The sequence below is a fragment of the Anabrus simplex genome, chromosome 3 (genome assembly GCF_040414725.1).
Source record: "Anabrus simplex isolate iqAnaSimp1 chromosome 3, ASM4041472v1, whole genome shotgun sequence".
In the NCBI taxonomy this organism is placed as follows: Eukaryota; Metazoa; Arthropoda; class Insecta; order Orthoptera; family Tettigoniidae; genus Anabrus; species Anabrus simplex.
Window position 1 is genome coordinate 346,935,035 of NC_090267.1, and position 25,001 is coordinate 346,960,035.

The following is a 25,001-nucleotide window of genomic DNA, read 5'->3' on the forward strand; positions in this document are numbered from 1 at the left end:
GTTTTTTGGTTCCCGTCATATTAGCTCCCATCATCACTGTAAACCTTTGTTTACTTGTTAACTGTTCCTCACAAACCACAAATGCCGTATTGCACAGTTAATCTTGCACAAAATTCGAGTTACAGAGTATTTTTTGCTTCAAGGGAGGAAATGTTTGTTTTGAGAAATTGAGAAATTCGTTTAACTAAATTTCGAGTAATAGAGAAATAAATACACATGGAGAATAGGATAAACGGCCGGGGAATTTACGTTTCTTCGAGATACTGAAAATTAGAGTAATGGAGTTTTGAGATATCGAGGTTCGGCTGTATATATGATTTTTCTGTGATTTGGTAAATCTCCTGTGGTTTCTTTTCCATCCTAATACCATTTTCATATTTTGGTCCTGGAATTTTTCTGAGAATTTTCCTCATTTGATTTTTGATGGCTTTTATCTGTTCCAGGTGATTTTGTAAGCTCTTTGTTTGCTTCCTGATTTATCGCTGCTGGCTGAATAATTTTGCCTAGACACTCAAATGTATTTACTTGGAAGAATTTTCTGAATTTGATGATTAATGGTAGATTGTTGAATCTTGATTTAGTTCCTTCCATACACAGCATCTTTTCAAATTCTATTTGGAGTGTGGTTTTTGCCACTATTTCATGAAGTCTTTCTATGGACGGGATTGCTTGTCTATTATTGGAAAGGATTGCAAGGTCATCTGCTATCATCATAATTATCATCATCTCATCTCTTCACACTCCACAAAAGTGAGTTTCGAAAATGAAATGTATTTCACTAATTTTGTGAACGTGGTTTATTTTATTTTTATTTTTTTTTCTTCACAATGGTTTAAAGTTCCACTAACTCAAAGGTTTTTGGCAACAGTGGGCTAGGAAAAGTTTAGGACCAAGAAGGAAGTAGTCATGGCCTTATTTAAGGTACAAAATCATCTTCAGATCTACCAGTAGTGGGGTTCCAACTCCCGAATGCCAGCTTATTGCTACACGGCCTGCATCGTACTCGCTTGGCTGGCTAATTAATAATTTCCAACATTTCTTCAACACTTTTCTTATGATTTGATTTCTTGAAGAGTTCAATTTGTTATTAGAAAGATTCAAGCATGTTTGTTATTGGAAATGATTGGTAGGTCATGTGCAAAAATCATCATTATCATCATCATCATCATCATCGACTCTGTTATATATATATATGACACCATAAAATGCTATTAGAGGTCCTATTGCTTCTAGGCATTTCCAATCATTCTTTTGTCTCAAGTAATCAAATACTGTGTATGTTGTTCTTATCCTCATTTACTTCCTCAGGTTGATTTTAGCCGACTTAAAATCTAATTGTTGGGCCAGTCTATTTCAACTGATAATTGTGCATAGCTGGGCCACTAATTGAAATGCGTGATACTACATCCTCAACCTTCCATGATTTCAATGTTGCAGCAATTAATGCCCTTACTATATTTAAAACTAATAACACTTTATTTCATTTTGTATGCAATGCAAGGAGGTAAGGAAAATTAAATTACATATGGGCATTAAAAATGTGATTTTTAACAAAATATATTTGTCAGCAGCCTCAACATTGGTGAAGCAACTTTTACTTACTTTGTATCAACTCTTGAAAGGTGCATGATGCGAGATTTGCCAGATCCACAGGGCTCAATAAGATATCGAGATGCCAGAACAATTCCTCTGACACCACCCAACATGACTGGAGCATCAGGATGTTCAACAGATGTCTCTACTATGACACACGCTCCCTTTGGAAGGTCTGTCCGCCATGATCTAAATAGAGAACGACTTCCATGAGAATGCATTTTAAGAGGAAAAACTCTGTTTTAGAACACTATAACTGTAAATTACATTTACTGTACACAAAAATAAAGATATATTGAATTAAAAATATAGAATATACAGTATACTGGACAAGTTATGGTCATCAAAAAATATCAAAGCCATTATATTAAAACAGTGCTGATGGTTGTATTATTATTATTATTATTATTATTATTATTATTATTATTATTTAAAAATTTGACAGTCTTAATACAATTTTATGGATCAGAACTGGATTTTAGACTTCAACATTCATTATCAGTGATTAAAAATTATTTAGAACATGTTAATCTGCATGAGTGTGTCATCAAGATAAAATTCAGTCAACTGTTTCTCTTATTTATTTTACTCTTTATTTCGTCTTGGTTCCATATCATCTCAAGAAAACACCTATGGGAAATACCGTGTTTTAAATTTTAAAAAATTACCAAACTCGATAGCTGCAGTCACTTAAGTGCGGCCAGTATCCAGTATTCGGGAGATAGTAGGTTCGAACCCCACTGTCGGCAGCCCTGAAAATGGTTTTCCGTGGTTTCCCATTTTCACACCAGGCAAATGCTGGGGCTGTACCTTAATTAAGGCCACTCCTAGCCCTTTCCTGTCCCATCGTCGCCGTAAGACCTATCTGTGTCGGTGCGACGTAAAACAACTAGCAAAAAAAAAAAAATTAATCATTGATGATGGACCTTAAGAGTCTGAAGACAGGTTCTGAATAAAAAGGTACACCTGTGTGGTGATATGACTGTCAAATAATAATAACAATAGTGCGATTGCTGCCTGGGAGACTGATTACCTCGGATCGAGTAGGGGTATTTCAGTTGCCTTGACAAAGAATACCGCAATGTATTTGAAACGTCGGCAAACTGTATGTAATATACAGAAAACAACAACACTGTTCAACCCGGAAAAAGAACTAAATAATGTAACAATAGAACATTCGTTGAGGGTTGCTGTTTACAGATGGGCAAGTACTGTCCTAGATACCTATTTTTTTGTATTCATACATACTTCGCCAACAGTGTAGGCATTGTAAGCCAATAAAGTGCTCAGATGGTTGGTTTTATTTTTCCACTTCCTTCACTAAAATTGACACTGATCATCCACCTTTTGTTGTTGAAAAATGTTTTGTATACCTAAACATTCCTAATAAATGTTCTATACAATGGTGCGAACCATATCAAAATCCATTGGTGATTCTCAAGATGAGCCTGTACAACCACCCATCAGGGACTTTATTTTATAAAATTTATAGATATATACCTGAGCACACAGTAGTCCTTGGCAGAGAGTGGAGCCATATTAGCACAGACATACTGGAACACCTCCACCTGTGGGTCAAGTCGAGCAACTACTCTCCACTTGAGCAAGCTGTAGTCCCATATGTGACGCTCCCTCAACACTCGCTGCAGTAGTTCTTGTGGTGGAGCCTCCACTTCTGTCGATACTCTCCATAAACGAAGTGGGTGTCCATCACCAACCTTCTTGTATGCCATTTCTACTTGCTGGTCTGTAGAGCAAGACATGCTTACCCAACCCCGACTCCTGAAACCAAAGAAATAAATAAATGCCATTTTCTGCAACAACAACAACAACAATAATAATAATAATAATAATAATAATAATAATAATAATAATAATAATAATAATAATAATAATAATAATCATAATAATGAACAGATGTGGCATTATCTTGATGTTCAATACCACCAAACAAGCAACAGCAGCATCACCTGGTAAAGAAATACTATTAGGTCAGCTGGAATCTACGCAATATATAAGAGAAAGAAAAAGAAAAAAATTGTTTTATAACTCTGACATCTAAATTCTAACTGTAAATCTCTGTCACGGGAAATACCAAACAAAAACTGTTACAGCTTCAAGAAAGAATTGATACTGCATCGCAAATGCCATCCTTAATTCTGTCTAACCGGCCTGAATAGCTCAGATGGAGCGCACTGGCTTTCTGAGCTCAAGATGGTGGGTTTGATACCATCTCAGTTTGGTGAAATTTGAAGGTGCTCAAATATGACAGCCTAATGTCTAGATTTATTGGCAAGTAAAAGAACTCCTGCAGGACAAAATTCTGCCACCTATGCATCTCCAGAAACCTTAAAGAAGTTACTCGAGTATAAAACCAATAACTATCATCATCATCATCATCATCATCCATCATCATCATCATCATGTGTGCCCTCAGCCAGCACATGAAAGGATTGTAATATGATATTATTTAGGCTGCCTGTGTGTCAATTTTGATATTCTATTTTACTGTACCAGATGGCAGAGAAACCAGAACTCTCTTGGGTGACCTACTGCTCAATTCTAATTAATTTTGTTGGATAAATAAGGAATGTGGCATCGTAAGACAAGGAGTGCTGAATGGACTATCTTCCGTCCTGTGAAATTCCAACTACTACTGCTAGGGCTGAACCTGCAACCTTGGGATCTGGATGCTAACACACTACTGCTGACCTAGATCAGAAACTTGTCTACTATGAAGAGAGAACAAGAAATCTCAGAACACATTCAATTCTCCATGCGAGGTTTTTAGCCAAGTCACAGTACAAATACGACATTACATTTTATGTATTATAAATTGTTTTTAATATAATAATTTTTTTCTTCTGTACTCAATCCAGCATACAATGTAAAAAGAAATAGCAATAAATTAACCAAACCAACAGCAGTATCTGCAATTTCCCAGTTCCTACGTTTTTGCTATAGTTAGAATTCCTAAATGGTTTGAAACAAAGAGAGGTGTCCAACAAGCAAGTGCTCTGTCACCACTCCTGTTCGTAATAGTAATGGACAAGGTCATCAAATCTATCAAGAAAATGGACAGTGAACCAAATGCCCTGGTATTTGCTGCTGATGTGCTTTTATGGTGAGAGACAGACGCTGAAGTTCAGAAGAAACTTAATGAATGGAACAACACATTCAAAAATTTTGGACTGAAGATGAGCAAAACAAAGACAGTGAAAATGACCATCAACAGGGAAGGAACAAGCTCAAATATATTTCTGGAAAGAGCAAAAATCAAATCAGCTTCCCACTTCAAGTACCTCGGAAGCACAATATCGAAAGACAACACCGTTAGGCAGGAAATACTCAGCAGGACACAGAAAGCATCGAACTTCTACAGTCAAGTCAGGAATCTCCTCTGGGACTGCAAAATACCACAGAAAGCAAAAACAATCATGTACCACACTTACTTTCTACCAATCCTCACGTACGGTTTAGACATGTACCCTACTAAGCAAAGACTTCAGTAGAATCCAAGCAACTGAAATGAGATTCATTAGGACCATGAACCAAACAACCAGAAAGGACAAGATCAGAAATGTCAATAGGAAAGTAGCTGGTATTGAGGTTCCTATTATCAGTGCCATAAAGAAACACAGACTTCAGTGGTATGGGCACGTAATGAGAATGAACAGGGAAAGACCTGCCAGAAAATATTTCGACCTTAATCTCGTAGGAAGAAGACCACAGGGAAGACCAAGAAAACGTTGGATAGAGACTGTAAGATCAGATGTGGAGGAGAGAGGATACAAATGGAAGGATGTACTGGATCAGAAGATGTATGAAGACAGAACGAGATGGCAAGCGCTTGTACACCACACCCGGGTAACTGGAGTTGGGAAATGACGATGATGATGATGATGATGATGAGAATTCCTAAACTTTTCACAGCAGTGAAAGACAGTTGAATGAGGGCAAAGTCACAAAAACATTAACAGAAATGAACCATGTTCATCTTGAGATTTCCACTTCTAAAGATTTTATGTCAGAGAAAATGTTAACTCAACAGCTGCAAAGAAATTAGAACAGAATTCCAAGGATTTAACTGTAATTCAGTACATCAATATTTTATTAATTTTCATTTGAAAAATTTGAGATAGTTTGCTACCTTTCAAAACTGTGTTAACCATTGAAATCCAGTGTTTGCAAAGAGTTACTAGCAACTAATTTCCTTTAACAATGACATTCTTTTTCTTTTGTACTCTGAATAGATTACAATCTTGACAGCATCTACAGTGTTTCAATCAGCAGCCATGAAAGCTTCAATTACCAAGGTTTCTTTTGTTCCAAAAATAACTATTTTACCTTGTAGTACATTAAAGTACTGCAAGGTAAACCAAAGCCTTCCTTAGGATAATAAAAAAAATCAACAGGCACCAACGACTTCCTTCATTATGACTCCATTGTGCCTCTGACAAATTTTTAACACTCTTGCGACTAGGTTTAAGTCTGATCAGTTCATTTTCTCTTGTAACCACAGCAGGTAGATGTGTACATAAATCTATAAAACCCAGCATTCTATAGAGATAATCAGCTTCAAGATTTATTTTAACAATGCTAACTATTTCTGCACATACTTTTTTCTAGTCATTAAGATACCTCATTGGAACACTTTCAGGTGATTTTATTTGATTGTCTTTAGCAACCGTCTCCCAAAAAAGGTACATCTGTTATCTTACAACCCTTAACATCATTAATTCTCATCTTCACTACATAATAGACATCAATACTGAAGACTTTGTATATCTGTATCTCAGAAGTCCAGAACTGTAATTCCATTTTTAGCGATTTTGATGTTCTGTTATCGTAATAGTTATTAGAAGAAAATCTATTTACAGGTATATAGTATTACCTCTGGAAAATACGACCACAACAAAGATTATGTACCCTGATGCAAGAAGATCCTTACATTCTTCGGGCATATTGCCCGTAGCCCCCACATGGAGAAGCTGGTGGTCTAGAGGAAGTCCAATGCCAACGATGTTGCAGGCCGCCAACCCATTGGATTGACTTTGTGGAACCCTTCTCACCACCAACCTGGAGCAGGCAACCTGACTGGCTGAATACTGTAGCCGATGGCAAGAAACAGTATGATGTGTACCATTATCATAACATTATAGCCACCACATGTCTGTTAAGATGTCCGGAATACATTGACAAGTAGTACAGGGTGCGGCAGAAATACCTGACGAATTTCAGATGTAAATAACCCAGCAATGCAACAAGCTATTCACAATTTTGTTGCGCAGTTTAAAAGACCAGGGTTTGCTATTTATGTCACATACAGTAGATTGGAGTGAACTAAAGGTCGTATTTTGGCCACATCTTTCAAAGAGGTGTTATTGTCATGTTGCGCGCTGTCTTGGCCTTGGCAAACACTTGCAACGTCTCATCCGGGCTAGTCAGTCAGCCAGGCAGTAGCTAGCATGGCATGGAGTGGTGAACACCGAGATTTTGTGATTGAGACTTATTTCAAAAATGCCGACTCTGTTACCACAACACAGCATTTGTTTCGCAGACACTTTGGTTTAGGTCGACATGAGAAAGTCCGAGCAGGAACACCATTCTGTTATGGTAGAACAGTTTGAGAAAAAGTGATTCGAGTATTTCAGGTTCCCTATGGGAATCAACATCTATATCATGTGAAAACGAAGCCGCCTGGTAGGCCTCATAGCGTCCAAACACAAGAGACCGTCCGCACAGTGAGACACGCCGTTACGCAATCTCCTCAACGTTCAGTGCGTAGGCATTTACATTCTCTGGGACTCTCCGAACGCACCGTAAGGAGGATTTTACATGCAGACATGAAGTTCCATCCGTACAAAATGGTGGGTGTTCAGAAACTCCGTGAACGTGATTGGGCCAACTGCAGAGCGTGTTGTGAGACTATCCTGAAAGCTGTAGCAGCTGACACTAGTGTCCTGGCAAGTGATAAAGCCCACTTTCATTTGTCAGACTACGTTAATAAACAAAATTTTCGGTACTGGCCCGCAACCAATCCTCAACAGAACCATGAGCGACCTCTCCACAGCAAGCGTGTTACTGTTTGGTGCGCTGTCACTGATTTCAGAATTGTAGACCCTTACATTTTTGAAGAGGAGGACAGAACTGTAACAGTAACATCGGATCATTACGTACAGCTGTTACGCAACTTCCTGCAGCCGACACTCACCAACTTAGGGAATCCTGCTGTGTAGTTCCAACAAGATGGTGCCACTGCATACACAGCCAGGGCGTCGACAGGTCTCCTCAGAGACATGTTTCCAGAACGTCTCATCTTCTTACAGGGTGATGTTTCATGGCCAGCCTGTTCCCCTGACCTTGCCCCGTGCGATTTCTTTCTCTGGGGATATTTGAAGGATCGCATCTTCCTATGTAAACCGCAAACACTACATGACCTGAAACCTGCCATCCGTGAAGAAATCGAGGCAATACCACAAGATATGCTCAAGCGAGTCATACGGAACTTCAGGGAGAGGCTTCAGAGGTGCATCGAACAGGACGGTCGGCATTTGTATGACATTTTCAAAACCTAGCGTGTATGTGACACAAATGGCAAACACTACTCTTTCCAACTGTCCAAAAAATGTTTAAATGGCTTGATGCGTTGCCGAGTTATTTACGTTTGAAATTTTTCAGGATTTCTGTCGCATCCTGTACCTCCCAGCTTTATTGACATCCATCATAGGTTGTAAAAAGGCAGCCATACCTCCTATATTGCTTATTGGTATAGAATTCGGTTGCTATTCTTCAAAACTTTTTGTATGGATTATGTCATGACAGACTAGAATAGACATTTACCACCACTCCTCCTCCTCCTGACCTCTTCCCAGTTACCTGGGGTCAGCACTTTGAATTGATTTTGCCCAGTTTTACGGCCGGATGCCCTTCCTGATGCAAACCCTAAATGGAGGGATGTATTCACTATTATGCATTTCTGAGGTAGTGTGATGTGTTGTATGTAAATGAAGATGTGCATTAAAATGAACACAAACACCCAGTCCCCAAGCTAGAGGAATTAACCAGACTAAATGAAAATTGAACCCAGGGCCCTCTGAACAGAAGGCCACTACGCTTACCATTCAGGCATTGGAATATGTAAAAACAAAGTTATAGTTATTCTGTATCCTTAGGTAAAACCACATTGGGTCAGACTGAATAAATAAAGAAATAAAACTTTTTACAATTAGGATGTTAAAAATGAATGAAAAATGAATCAAGTACAATTATAAAGGAATAAATAACTTAAATGTAAAAGAAAATTCTAACTATGCACTGGTATTAAGGATGCAACAGCCCACCTGGTAGCCTTGATCATTAAGGCACCAAGTCTGTATGGTCTGACACTGTGGTTAGCTGGTTTGAGTCCCATTGGTCAAAAAAAATTTACCATCAGAACATTGGCCAGCGGAGTAGGAGACGTGGTGGTATACAATTTGTAATCACTCTCTGCAGTGTTTGTAAGGAGCGAGGGAATATGACACTGTTGATGGCGATTCATGTGTCAGATGAGGAAGTGAAGCTTTAAGCAGACCCCTTGGTGTTATTCGGCAGGAACAGGCTACATGATGACACCAGGTTTCATCCTCTCCCTACCCCATTACCATCATCATTCCACATCCAGATGCTCAGGTCGCCCATGGGAGTCAAATAGAAATACTGTCACCAAGCGAGCCAAATATACCCTCTGACACTCTCAGCACTGTGATAAATAAATAAATAAATAAATAAATAAATAAATAAATAAATAAATAAAGAGTGCAATGAAGTGTTTTTCTCATCTCCTGTAAAGTGTGAGAATTGTGAGTTACAACTTTTTGACCTCTGAGGTACAGATACATGTGATAATAAGAAATATCTATCCTGAAGAAATCTATTCAAATTCATAAGTAAAAGGTAAAACAGAAACAGAAAATACCTTTTTAATGCTTATAACTTGTGCAGAAAGAAAACAACAATAATGTTCACATTTTGGATGAAATAGAGTAAATTGGATCCTCGAGTCTTATAAAAGCCTAACTGGGTGGGCGACACTAAAAGCAAGAACTCTGACACTGTATGCAACCTATCCCTACAAGTCACAGCACATTACATTCTCACACTATGGGCACAGCATTAAGGTACACAATCCAGGAGAAATGGATGAACATCAAACTAGAATGTAGTAAATGATATTTATGAACCTGTAAAATAAGGAACAGCACAAACACCTTGTTTTTTTCCTCGAAATACTGTCCAGTATTTACCAGGAGCAAGGTAAAGATCAAAGATAAACCTCTTCTTAGGTTGATTACTGTGATAGCTGTTAAGGTTAGTACTGCATTCGAAATGCAGACCTTAAGTAAAAGATGATTTTGTTCAATAACCTTTCTTGGAAGGGAGTTCAGCAAAGTGTGATCCTATCAAATCATTCCCACTCACATCAGAAAAGAGATGTTGAACAAGAAGGCCAAAATATTACAGGATTCTTTGGTTCATTTTATCTAGAGGAGGATTTACTTGTGCTAGGCTCCTCACTTTCATCCATCCTATCGGACCTCCCTTGGTCATCTCTTGTTCGTATCTGACCCTGACGGTATTAGAGCATTCCAGACCTAGGAAGCCTATAATTTTCACGCCCTTCTTGGCTCTCTTCTTCCTTCGGCCAATACCTTCATTTTTCTAAGTATCAGATCCCTTCCATTTTTTCCCCTTCTGATTAGTGTTGATAGAGAATGGTCGCCTGGTTGTACTTCCTCTTAAAAAAAAAAAAACAATCACCAACACCATCTAGGGAAGGATTACACTTCCTTTCACTGACAGCAATGAACTCCCAAGCACACTGCAAACAGAGAATGATGGAAGATTTTAGGAGAGTTCATGTTCTACACTGCATATTTGGGTCTTTGATACCTGTCTACTAAATAACTAAAATTTGACATTAAATTATGCCTTCACAAGGTGATGTTTATATAAAAATTTAGACAGATTTAAGTTATCTCACGTTCTTAGTTAAGATCTGTCCCTCATACATTTGGTGTACAATAAAACTGCTTAGATCCTACAAACCTCACAACTACCGAGTTCTAAGCCAAGTTTGGCCCTGCTTCTGTTTGCAGCCTTCAAACTCTACATTACATATTTCATCTCCCTCTATCAGCTTTTGCTTTCCCCCCCATCCTAATAAAACTAAAATCCCAATATTGAAAATGTCTCATTTTCATTATTTCTAGCTAGGGCACTTGCCTTCCTGCTTCATTTGTTATTATTCTGTGTCCTTACGTAAACCCACATTGCATTAGAGTGAATAAATAAAGAAATAAAATAATTGTACAAATAGAATATTAAAAATGATTCAAGTAAGTAAAATTATAAAGGAATAAATAGCTTAAATATAAAAGAAAATCCTAACAATAGTTAATAGAACAATAGTCTGCCTGATGGTCAGGATCATTAAGGCATCAAGTTTATATGGTCATCCATACGTTTCAAATAGAAAGACCTGCACCAGGCGAGCTGATCATGTCCTCGGACACTCCCGGCACTATGGTAAATAATGAAAATGAAAATTCACAGCCTGTTTCCAGTCACTCGACTGGGTCAGGAATGGAATGAATGACGCCTCCATCTAGCGGCGAGGATACAAATTGTGCTGGCTGCCAAAGCCAGCCACAATCCTCTGGGGTAATGATTAATGACTTGACAGATGAAATGAAATGATATGATATTGGAGAGCGTTGTTGGAATGAAAGATGACAGAGAAAACCAGAGTATCAGGAGAGAAACCTCTCCTGTCTCCCCTTTGTCCAGCACAAATATCACTTGGGAGTGGTCGGGATTTTAATTGCAGAACCCAGTGGCGAGAGGCTAGCATCCTGCCGCCTGAGCCACAGAGATACAGTATGGTAAAAAATAAATAAAGAGTGTAATGAAGCATTTTTCTCATCTCCTGTAAAGTGTAAGAATTGAGAGTTTCGACTTTTGACCTTGCGGGTACAGATACACGTGAATAACAAGGGGAAGAAAGTAACTTTTGGTTAAAGGTTTTAAATCTAATCCCGTCATTATCAACGTATAATTCCTAACTGCTCTCCCATATATAACCCACTTTTAATAACCTTATTATCATGTTTGGCTACCACATCTTTTATCACCTTAACTCATCATACCAATGTCCTACTCGTTGGCTGAATGGTTCAGAGGGGACCGGGTTTGATTCCCGGCCGGGTTGGGGATTTTAACCTTAATTGGTTAATTCCAATGGCACGGGGGCTGGGTGTGTGTGGTGTATTCAACATTAGAAATCATCCTAGGTAGGGGCCCTCACCTTCACAGACATGCAGGTCGCCTAATAGGCCGTCTACTAGAAAAAGACCTGCACCAGGCCTCTCCGGAGGCCATACACCATTATTATTATCATACCAATGCATACACAGATTATACCCCTGAGGGAGAGAGTAGTCGATACATCCACTAATCCTCGACTAGCATAAGAGACTACTGAAAGGGGAACTCCCACTCCCCCATAGCTATCACCTTGGGAGCATGGGTAGGTGATCATGAACCTTACATCTGAATCTGACATTGTTTACAGGCTCCTCACTTTCATCTTTCTCATCTGACATCAACTCTTGTCCTCTTCCACTCCCAACAGTACTGGCTTTTTAGGCCGATCATTTTTACACCCTCTGTGGCCCTTCCTGTTTTATGCTGATATTTTCATTCTTTGAAGGATGTGACTTCCTTTTCCCCTGTCGTTAGTGTTAAGATAGGATAGTTGCCCAGTTGTACTTCCTCTTAAAACAACAATCGTCATCACAACATTTAAAAAAAAATCTCTCTTGATCTTGGTAAATGATTTTGTATGGAAATTAACTTATACTCTGCTTTTAAACCACTACATGTAACATGGTCTTCCAAACTACAGAACTACATTTATACAGAATGATCTGCCAACACTAACGAAGTATCAGTAGGCCTACTGGAAGGGTAATTAATAATACAGTATGTATTGATGCTGGAAAGGAAGCAATACAACATATACGGTATCAATGCAGTACTGGGAAGGTAACAACACAGTATGTATTTGTAATGGAAAGCACAGGATTACATCAATAACAGTACTGGAAAGGTAACAACTCGACAATGGCAGCAACAGAGAATGTATTGGTACTGGAGAGGTAACAATACTGGTGACAACACAGTATGCACTGGTACTCAAAAGGCAGCAACACAATACCTTTGGATACTGGAAAGATAGGAACACAGAATCCTAAACTGACAAGACACTTTTATATCGTGAAACAATTTTTTTCAGAGATGTCTTGGGGTATAGGATGCAGACAATTCCATTCACATCACTTCTGTGGTACCTACCTCAGAATGCTGGTTGATCGAGAAGAACTGTTCAAAATTACATCAGAGAGATGGATTAGTTTGACATAAAAACAAAATATCAAAGTTTTTCATAATTACAAATTATCAAGTGTTTAATAATATAGATGGAAACAAGGAAAGTTCATCATACATCCAGGAACTACTTGTAACTAAGGTGTTCAGTAAAAACAAAATAATTAATTTAAAAATTATAAGGAATTCTTCAACAAGAAGTACATGGAAGGAAGAGAGTAGACCAAACTTGAATTACTTTTTTTAACCTTCCTAATACCAAGATTAAGCACATACACACATATTACCAAGCAGGGTACAAATGTACCCAAACGGAATATTGTGTATTTTTGCATATTTTATTCAAAAAATGCAAATATTGTCAACTTAATACAGACAAAATTAATCATGTTTGCGATGTGAAATACTTTCACAGACATCATAAGTCACCCAGAACAAGTTTGCATGGGTTTCTTTTCCATCTGAATGTTCCTTAAATGCAAAGCACAAAATCTGAATAAATTTATTTTTTGGATTCCCTGTCTTTCTTGTTTGCACATACATTTCACATTGTAATGGTAGAACTTGTTTCCACCATACTTTTCTACACAAGTTGTGTTCTCATAAGTCCCTTCAATTCAGTTACCATGTTAGTACTCCCAATCAGGACTTTCATCGTTTCAGTACACTTCTTTCTTGATTTTCTGTCATTTTTTCTCACGCACGGTTTACACTGTCTGATGCTTGTCCTTGTTTGCACCATTTCCATGCTCTCCACTATATTTTCAAGCTCCCAGAAGTTCCTTCATTGCAGCCAAAGATTGTGATGGTACTCCTTTCATTGTCCTTATTCCGTCGTTCACATGGGGTTTTATAACTCCAGAAGAAACACAGAAAAATAAAGATTGTAGTACTTTACCAAGCTTGGTACAAATATACCCCACATCATTTTCAGATGCATAATTTAAAAAATGCCACTTCATTTTTGCTTTTGGCTGTATCATAATATTCAGCAATGTTTATTTAACAATGTAACCATGTATGAAAAACCTACAAAAATGATAATGCATTTAATAATTTAAAAATAAAATGCAGTATATGGAAGGTTAACATGATTGCCAGTCAAAAAAAACTGCAAGAGAAAAAAAATTCCTCCTTTTCTCTCTATGCCTCAAATTATCTGCTATAATGCTGACAACCTGTATTTTACTTTCACAGAACTTTAAGTGGAGAGCTTTGAGATAACCGTTAATACATGCAACATTTTAAAGCAGTACACTCCTTAACTGATCAGTGCAAAGGACTAAGTAATATCCTTGTGCATTATACAGTTGGCATTTCTTTAGCACCCATGGTATTCCCTGCCCATTGTAAGAGGCAACACAAAGTGGAACCTCCAGTGGCTCTGATCACTTAGCAACCACCAGCTCCCAAGTTGAGTCTGCCATTTTTCCATTTCTCTCACTTTCAACTTTCCTACCTGACCTCACCTGGTCAACTCCTGTTCTTTTCTGACCTCATCCAACATGTTTGTGAGGCCTAGGAAGATTTTTGCTTTCATATCCTTTCTTTTGCAGATACCCTCATTCTTCAAACTGACACACTCATATTCATACTGCAGTTTTTCTCTGATTAGTTTTAAGAGATTATGGTCATCCAGTTGTAATTCCTCTTAAAATAATGGTCACTGTACCGGGCGGTACACCTCCACGCCGCTAATTCAAAAGGTGCGCCAGTTGAAACTCCTCTGCTGGAGGAAACCTGAACTTTATTGACAGTATTAATTTTCTACTTTCTCAGAAGATGTCACTACCTGTAAATTTCGGAGTTTTAGAACTGTGTCATTTTTTATGTGTTTTTGTTTTGCTTGAAGTAAGAAGTGTGAACTTTCTCTTCTAGAGGACACTACTGAAGAACTACAATAGTGCACCCTAGTGCGAAGAAAAAGAACTGTTCTTTGGAGAAATTTTTATTTCAAAAGTTTGTTTCTTGTTAAATTTCCTTCTGTTATGGTTTAAGTTGGCTGTATACCCCTCTCTTTCTCCTTGTTTTGTATTCAACCAATCCCGAATTTCTTAACTTAATTTTCCACCAATAATGTGTTTCTTCTTCATCTTGTGTAGGGGTTTCTCTTTATTCTCCAATAAAGTGATTGTGGGCGGGTGTTCTCATTCCCCTAACGCCTAGAACCTTCCGCAAGAGTATATAAACTGCTGATTTTAGGGTCTCTGCGCCACTTCTGTTCCATCTTTCAGTGTGTAAAGTACATAGCAGGGGGCGGGAAGCGCCTCTTTCTTCGGCAGCGGTCAACAACAAGGTAATGGCCAATTAATAACTTCTTTCTTTGCTAGCTCAGCAGTTTAACTCTCGGGGCGGGTCCAAAGTTTTTCCATTATGTAACCTTCCCTAAAATGTAAAGGAACTTGTATCTATTCCATCTTTTAAACTGCATATCGGGGTAGAGAGTGCTTAACCCTCTCGAGTTCCCAATCATATTGTTTTGAGGTGAACTTATTTTTCTCAACCTATTCTTAGTTAACGTAAAATAAATTGTTCTTTTCTAAAAGTCACCTCTGTAGTATGGGATTAGCCCTTGCATTAGTGGCCTAGAGCCAGATTAGGTTTTTAAAAACAAAGTGTATTAGGAGTGCAGATCGCCTCCTCTCAAATTGTTATTTTGGAGGTCATGTAATTACCCCTTTTCATTTAATAGACCTCAGTAGGTTGGGTATTTTACCCCTGTGTCTATGTCCAGTGAGGACAACTTGAAGGTGGAGTTTGGTGTGGCCTTTGAGAGGCTTAGAGTTGAGAGCGAGTGGCTCTTTTTTTTTCGAAAATTGAGTGTTGTATGCCTCGTGGAGGCTTTTCAGTGTAATTTGGAGCAAATGTTCCTGAACATGAATGGGGTTTTCTGCCCCTCTGGTAAAACTTATTTTGAAGTAAGGTTGGGCTGATTGCCCACGAATTGTGAAGCAAGGGCGCTGAGCCCAAATCTAGTAAATATTGTACATACATTTTGTTAATTTGCTACTCTGTACCTGCAATGCTTGTTATTTCGTCATTTTAAAAAGAAAATATAACCTTGTTAAATTTTACATTTAACTTTAATTCCGTAGTTGGAGACCTATTCACACCCGCACCTTCTTTCACCTCTACCTACCACGGAAAGCTCCGTAACAGTCATAACCCGATTCTTTAGCTACAGAGCAGGGCGAGTTATTAAAAGCTTAGTTCAATTCCCAACCTGAGCTGAATCTATTGGTCAACAATGTTTATAGCATTTATTATTTTTCATCTTTCCTAATACCATTTTCCCTTGTAAATATTTGGTGCTAACAATAAATAATTTTAGAAAGAATTTTACTTTGTTCAGTGTTTCTCCAGGAACTCCAAGCAAGTAGAACACAAGATTCATCGAGTTCCGAGCAACATCTTGAATTATTCTCACCTCTGTCAGGTGAATATTCACGGCAATTTTATTTCCTGTGTTGAACCACCTTTGACTACTTTTGACTTAAGCTCCTTATGACTGTACGTGACTTAGGGAAGGAGATCAGCAGATGAAACTGCATTCAGGAAATGTGAAATGGACAGTGACCATACACATGAAGGTATATGAAAGATCCTGAAATAAAGTGAGTACTTCCAGAAATTTTATTACAACTAAAGAACTTGACACAATTCAACAGAACAGTAGACCATTTGTAATTAGTTTGATAAAGGAAAGTAAAGAGAATTATAACTGAAAGCATAGAAAATTAACAGACATAATTAAGCAACCATAGTCGTACATATACTTTTATTTTACTTATTTTCCCCTTGAACTTGTCTAGATGAAAGTAACAAAGTTACTCCATCAAACCTGTGGTAGAATGCATTAACAGCATTCCTTGCCTGTCATTAAGAGGCAGCCAGATAGGGATCATAGGGCTCTAGTTTTGGCAATCATGGGGTCCCGTAACAGAGTCTGGCATTGTTTCCTTGTCTAGTTATACTTCCTCTTAAAGCAATAATCATCACCACCACCAACACAACTCAACCAAAATAATCATATGTTGATGGATTAACTACAATACAATATAAATATTTGTGATTATCACAGTTAAAAATCTACTTTCCTTAATGTAAATTGCATACAAGTAATACATACTTTTCACGGGCCTCTTTCAAAAGAGCAGTGGTACAGGCATACAGATAGCCACGCCAATCTTGCTGAAACTCCGAGCCCAGTTCCTCCAAAGCTACTGGGACACTTTCTTCCATATAGTTGAAGTGGCACTGTGTCAACATTTCCTCTGGAACCTGAAATATAAGCTGCCTAATGTGAACACAATTGGTTACAAAAATTTATGGGGACAAAAAACAGGAAAACTAAACTGTCAACTTTCAGATATTAAATACACTGCCAAATGAAATTAAAAAAGACAAAGAACCCAGGAGAAATACTGAAGGGAGAAAGGATCCCTTCTACCACAAATTTGACCTTTATTTTCTTTGGTTTCAACCTTCTCATGTGTTTATCTCATTTTCCCTCTACTCTTCACTTCCCAAAACAAGAACGGGCCCCTCTGTGAGTGTGGATATCTGTCCCCATCCTCCCTTTATGGAATTGGGAAGTGTCTCTGCAAATGGGGGAGGTAGAATACTTGTGGGTTGCTAGTGTGTAAATAAATTCAAGATGATTTCTGTCAATCAAACATTAACGAAACTCACCACAAACAAGTCTTTGTGTTCTCGAATGAGATAAAGCAAACAGTCGTGGGCAGCTTTGTTCTCATTTAGCTCTCGTGAATCCGGCACACCAACAGTTTTGCGCCGTCTAGGAGAAGCGGAGGCAGATCGGCTGCTAGCTGATGGTGCATGATGAAGATGGAAAAGTGATGGTGCAAGACATACGGCTAAGTTGCTAGAGGTCATTTGATTACAAGCAGAGCGCGCAGATACTTGATGCAGGAACTCCAACAACGTCTGTAGAGCTTCACGATGCTCATCTGGGAGAAGCAAGAGTACACACTGGACTGCTTCACGACGAAGGTTGGAGGGAACATCTGTAAGAATAAATATATTTTTAGAAACACTAATGATAACCAAAATTTTACAATACTGATGAGGAGTAACAAACACAACACCTTAGCAGAAACACGTCCTACAGATATCTTGAATAAGACTGCACACTAGACTGCTTTCTTCATCAAGAGTTAGGTCGTGCAAAAGGTAGCTCATCGTCGCAGTGAAAGGAGAAAATTTATAATTGTCACCCAGTTTTGTATACTTGCATGTATCCATTTACAGTTAACAGCACTAAACCTTTATATACACCTAGCTGCTGTACCTGTCGTTGATGGGTTAGTTTTGTCAATCAATCATCAATGATCTGCATTTTGGGCTGTCGCCTAGGTGGCAGATTCCCCACCAATTGTTTACCCAGCCTTTTCTTAAAGCAAGACTGAGTAGCTCAGACTATAGTGCACTGGCCTTCCGACTCCAAATTGGCAAGTTCGATCCTGGCTCAGTCCGGTGGTATTTGAACCTGCTGAAATACATCAACCTCATGTTGGCAGATTTATTGACACGTTAAGGAACTCCTGCGGGACAAAGTTCCGGCAACTGAATGTCTCCGAAAAACGTAAAAGGAGTTAGTGGGGCGTAAAATAATAATAATAATAATAATAATAATAATAATAATAATAATAATAATAATAATAATAATAATAAAACCAGAGAAGTGGGTGAGCAGTAGACACAGAGCATACTTCAACTAATAACAGTCAGTCAGTCAGTATAATGTTGTTATTGATTAGTTTTAGAGGCTCTGGAACATGTGATTTAACATGCACAGTTACAAAGTAAATGTATACGTTATTTCTTGCAGAAAACTGAATTTTAGGTAACACACTGGGCTCTATTTCGTGATGAGACTAACCATTTGCCCATTATTTTGGTTTTTAGTAGATAAAACATGTGCAAGGTCAATAAATACCTACATATTAATGTCTGCCATTTGGAAGAGTTTAATTTTTGAAAAATCAGATTAGGCATGTATTTGAACTGAATATATCCGCATCAAATTCGGCTCAATCGGTCCAGTAGTTCAGGCATGAATGAGCGAGGAAAAACAGACACTACAGTATCTTTTTGAACTAATATGTGATTTTTAAAGATAATTTTGCAAATAACATTGTGACAGTGTCTGCCATTTTGCTGTAAAACCTCGAGAGGAGTGAGATGTGTCGGCTCTGCCTGGGACCGCCGACATTACTACCTGATGTCAACCCCGCCCGCTTGTCCCCTCTACAGGCAACCAGTCAGGAACGCAAGGTCATCCCTTCTCTCTCAGATGGCAGAGAAACCAGAACTCCCTTGGGTGACCTACTGCTCAATTCTAATTGATTTTGTTGGATAAACAAGAAATGTGGCATCGTAAGACCTCTCGGTGGCACTAGAAAGATCTGGAAGATAAACCCAGATCATTCCAAGTCGAGAGAACTCTGGAAACTACTTCTTTCGGGAAGTATTTCGAGGAGCCCACCTGTTTAAGGCAGATCAGACAAGCTCAGTGTGGCTAGTTCAGGGTGTGTGGGTTTTTTTTCTGTCTGTTGCCAAGGAGTGGAGTATCTTGTGTCCATCTGCTGTGAAGTGAGACTTGCATCTGTGGTGTAGCGTGGGAGGATTGAAAAAGGGATAGACAAGAGATAGTGAATCAAGACTGTTGTGAGCATACAACCAATGGATGATTGCCAGTGGTCACTGTGATGGACAGAATTGAGAGGCTGTGGTGTGCGTTTGCTGTGAACTACGTGGCTGTCTTAATGTACAGCAAGCATAAATATGGAACTGTATTACAGTATAAATGACAGAAGTGGAACAGTGTGCAACCTGTACTTGTGTTAGTTTGTACGTGAAAGAGTGAACAACCAGTGTGACCAAATTAGTGTGAGTTGAGGTAGTGTGAACTGTGTACTTGTATGCCTGTGTAGTGTGCAAGAATTAGTAGTAAATAAATCTTAGTCATTTACTAAACCCATTATGTTACAATAAAATTTCAGGTTAATATTTTGAAACAAAACATACTTAGTCATACAATAGTTTGCTCTGAGAACGTTTGTGCAAAATTTCAGCAGTTTAGAAGTGATGTTGTTTTGGAAGATGCCATTTCAATTTTAGGTACATACAGAGAACTATATAAACATAGTAAAGAAATAAGTCTTTGTTTTTATTAAACAGAATAACTTGCCTACAGATTTAACTCTGCTGGACAAATAGTATTATGACCCATAGGAATCCAACCAACCTTTGGGTTGATGACTTAACATGCAATGCATCCTATTAATGCTAGTTGTACTTTTTAGAGATGTATGCCAGGATAAAACGATAAATAAATTTAATTTACAGCCATGCTTTATTCTATTAAATATAGAATGAGAAGTTTAACAACTGAAATGATAAAAGAATAGAATATATTTCAGCACTTTTTTACTTCCAACAAAACATGATAAGTAACATAGGTCTATAAATGATTACAAATGAGTATAAAGAGAAATATGTCAATGTATGGAATAATTATTGCACTTGCTGCATTTTTGCACATTATTTTTTATCCATGTAGCTACATCGTGAGCACATTCACTGGGTACCAAATCCCATGGCGCAACAGCTCCAAAGGGCTACGATCTACCAAGCAACCACTGCTCAGCCCGAAGACCTGCATGACTACTCCTTTTCAAGAGTTTGCTCTATTAACCAGCATTTCGTCTTAGGTCTCGTCAGACCTCCATGGGAATTTAGAATTGCTAGGCATTAATTCCATTGTAGAGTTTTATCTCCCGTATGTAGTTATCAGACTGTGCCGCATAAATAGGCTTCTGATAAATTTCACCTGCATACACCCAGCGTCAGTGGGTAGGGTCTGACACATCCCAATCTGACGAGTCTAGTGTCAGACCTAAGACGAAATGCTGGTTAATAGAGCAAACGCCTGAAAAGCCATACATCTAATTTTTTATCTGATTTTTGATATGCTCTATTGGTGGAAAAATATCTAATTCCCTCCATGGGAATTTAGAATTTCCATGACTACTCCTCTCGAATGTTATTCTTAGCTTTCTAGGCCAGAACCACTATCTCACCTTCAGATAGCTCCTCAACTGTAATCACATAGTCTGAATGGACCTCAAACCAGGTAAAAATCCCTGATCTGGCTAGGAATCACACCCAGGGCTTCTGGGTAAGAGGCAGGCACACTACCCGTACATTGCAGGGCCGGCACCGAGTGATATATAACTACAAAATATTTCCTTCCCTGTAACTGTTAACAAATCATGTAGCAAAGCACTGTTGCCTAAGGGTTGTAACAATCCATTTTGGTTCCACCAAGTGCTGCGAATGTGTTCTTGGGTAGAGCAGCAAGAAATTCAGCAGCACTTTTTTGAAAGGAATGTAGTAAGTTGAATACATATTAGTTTTTAGGGAGGACAGGACTGGTGAAATTCAGACCGAGTAACTAGTGGTCGCCAGCCCTAAATGTATCATTGATTGATTGATTGATTGAAATATTCTACATTTACAAGTTCAACGAGTAGATTTTATAGTTAGGTGGTGTATATGGAAGAAGTACAGTATTATGAAAAATGTAAGGTATTATTTTCCCAACACACTCATTATTCACAGGGATGTATTTTCTTCAAATATGAAATTATTTTATTATTTGCAATAGGAAAATTCATCTTTCAGCATTTTAAATAAGGGTACCTTCAATAACTCTCATGTTCATCCAGGGTGCAAATAATATGAAGTTGACAATAAATATCAAATACTTACACTGGAAAATAGCAATGAAGGTTTCAGACAGCTTGTTAGTAAGAAGTGCCTCTGGTAGCTCTCTGAAGTACTGTTTCACCATGTCTGCAACATCGTAAGCTTGCTGTCCCTCGTAGTTAATGGACTCTCCCTGTGTTTCGGTCATCAGCTTCAATTTCTGGATACGCGAGCGTACTCCCGATTTACGGAAAATGCCAACTTGATCCAATGCATTCACCCTTAACCACCGTAGGGCAGCTTGAATACATTTTGGAAGTGCTTGACCGTTCCTCTGCAGTGACAGGAGAAGTGGTACCCCAAATACTGTTTTGTCTGCAAAACCAATATAAGAAGCATTAAGAAAATTATGAAGGAAAGTTAGACTTTCAGAGCAAGAATACAGTGGATTAAATTATCACAATTTGATAAAAATCTGATAGAAAGGGGAGGATGTAGATCAACTATTCATTGATGATCGTTCTTTGATATCCACAAAACTATAATACTTTTAATATGCCTTTTAAAATGTGTATTACATTCATTAAAGTAATCTACGCAGCTAGTTATCATTTTCAAACTTTCAGAGTTTTAATGGATGATGGCAGAAACAAGTGAAACCAAACAGGTTGCACTGTTAAGTTAATTGGCAAGGTAGAAACTGAACTTTCGTTCTTTCTTACTCCTTGGTCTCGTTTCTTGGTCCAGTGTCTGGGACGAAGTGAAATGAATTTACATGCCATGTTTCTATGACCGCTCCTGATGCCAACCTCAGTTGAGGAGCTAATGATGATGAAGCTAACGATGGTGAATGAAAATGAGTAAGGAGGTGTAGGAATCGATTGTGGCCTATGAATTGGAACTGTTCTGGCATTTGCCTGGAAGTGAAAACAGGAAACCACAGAAAATCATTCTCAGGACAGCCAATGGTGGGGTCACAAATTCAGAGCATGGCTCCATAGTCCACTCCGCTTAGTTAACTGCCAAGATATAAACTTAATTATGATGTATTAAGATATATATATAATATTTAATGTTTCTAGAGAACAAGTTGGTTATTTTATGCGACTGTTGATATCATGATCATAACCACAGGAACTCTAGTTTTATGTGAAATCTGAACCATGGAGATGCGACTCTTCATTTCAAAAATCCTACAAGAATTGGCTGGGATTATCTCTGTGGCTGCCTTAGTGAGAAGCAGTGATGATGCCACTCAGCTTATGCAACATTTCAGAAAAACTGTAAGAGCCTCAATACACCACAGAAAATTGTTTGCACATTACTCTGCTCTCTAGCTACAAGAGTGGAACTCTAATGGACAGTTTCTACAATGTGCTAGTTAAAGGTTGATCCTCTGATGCACCACACTTAAAGGGTAATAATTATTTTTCAGCAAACAATGTAAAAAAGTTAATGTATGAAATTTCTGCTCAAGATGGTATTCCTAATAATGTAAATGGAGATATCACAGAGCCATGAGTTCACAAGATGGAAAAAGCAGGATATGGTTTGAGGCATTGGGCCTCCATCCTCTATTTAAGAAAGGTGACAAAAAGGATGTTAATTACTGTAGGGGCATTTCAATAGTGGCCATTGGATATAAGATTCTCCCCAAAGTGTTCCAGAGCAGAGTTAAAGATCACCTAGATAGTCAGACTGAAGAATACCAAGCTGGCTTTGGAAAAGGCTGTTCCTGCCTAGAACCAATTTTCCATCTGAAGAATGTCATCAGATACAACACTACAGGATGGTACAATTACGTGATCATGTTTGTTGATTTCAAGAAGGCATATGACTGTCGATCGGGAATCACTAATTAATTTTTTAAAACTTTTTTTGCTAGTTGCTTTATGTCGCACTGACACGGATAGGTCTTATGGCAACGATGGGACAGGGAAGGCCTAGGAATGGAAAGGAAGGGGCCGTGGCGTTAATTAAGGTACAGCTCCAGCATTTGCCTGGTGTGAAATGGGAAACCATGGAAAACCATCTTCAGGGCTGCCAACAGTCGGGTTCGTACCCACTATCTCCCGTATTCGAGCTCACAGCTGTGTGCTCCTAACCGCACGGCCAACTCGCCCGGTAATTAATGTTCTGGAAGAGTTTGGAGTGGATGGTACGACCAGAAAACTGATCAAACACACCAACACAGTATCAAAACTGAAATTCATGGGTGAGATCTCGAAACTGTTTACAATCAAAACAAGCTTAAGAGAATGTGACAGACTATCCCAACTCCTCCTCAACTGTGTTCTGGAAAAAGTCATTCGAGAGTGGAGGAAAGTGCTGAGCCAAGAAGAAACAAACGAAGATCAGTTCAATTGTGGTCCCAAACTCAAAAGGGTGTACATTGACTGCCTAGCCTTTTTGGATGACAGTTATTTTTGTTAATGACACTGATTCAGCAAACAATAAGATCAACAGGCTGACAAAATAGCTGAGAAAGTAAGAATGCAAATTTTCTTTGACAAGAAAGAAAATGGAATATGACTAACATCAGTGATGGACCAGACTGGACGATCACTATGAATGTGAAGATTAGACAAGTCAAGAATTTCAGATATCTGGGTGAGGATATCCAACAGAATGGATTAAAAAGGGGAAACTATTAACATCTGGACATGGAAGTTAGACCAGGCATACTATCTCACAAAGGACAATAAGTATAGGAACCAAGTTCAGGCATTAGAACACAGTGGTTAAAATGGAGGCATTATATGCATCAGAAACCTCTGCAATCAGTTGACAGGGACAAGTCAGTCAACTCAAAAAAAGGGAGATCCTAGGTAACTAATGGATCAATGGACATGCACGAATGAGATCTAATATAAAGAGATATACAGCAACATAGAGCCAATCATGGCATCAATTATAACAATGCTATTCTATAACATGTTTTCAGGATGTCAGATGACCGACTAGCAAAAAGAATACAAATTTCATCAAACTGAAGTCAATAAGGCTGAAGTAGTTCCTGTAATGTGGAAAGGATATGAGATAGATCGGTATCTCAGAATGTAAAAATTAATGACAGGGTCAAATTTAGAGAGATGAAAAAGAACTACCAAGGTTTTACAATGGAATCAAAACCCAAAAGACAGAGAGGACCTCTACCCAAAGAGCTCTAGAAGGCACTATGCACTGGCTGATGGGCTCAAGAATTACTGGGAGGATGTCAGAGCCAGGAGAGCACAACATTTAGA

General features: G+C 38.4%; 1 protein-coding gene across 1 annotated transcript in view; it reads right to left on the reverse strand.

The window, feature by feature from the left end:
* The window catches only part of cv-c (crossveinless c), a 399,421-nt gene that overhangs the window by 6,883 nt on the left and 367,537 nt on the right, over positions 1-25,001 (reverse strand). The window contains exons 10-14 of the mRNA XM_067144480.2: positions 21,820-22,131; positions 17,716-18,050; positions 17,153-17,304; positions 3,094-3,375; positions 1,603-1,782 (exon numbers count right to left, since the gene is read on the reverse strand). Coding sequence (XP_067000581.1) covers positions 1,603-1,782; positions 3,094-3,375; positions 17,153-17,304; positions 17,716-18,050; positions 21,820-22,131 — 1,261 coding nt within the window. The remainder of the gene's footprint in view (positions 1-1,602; positions 1,783-3,093; positions 3,376-17,152; positions 17,305-17,715; positions 18,051-21,819; positions 22,132-25,001) is intronic.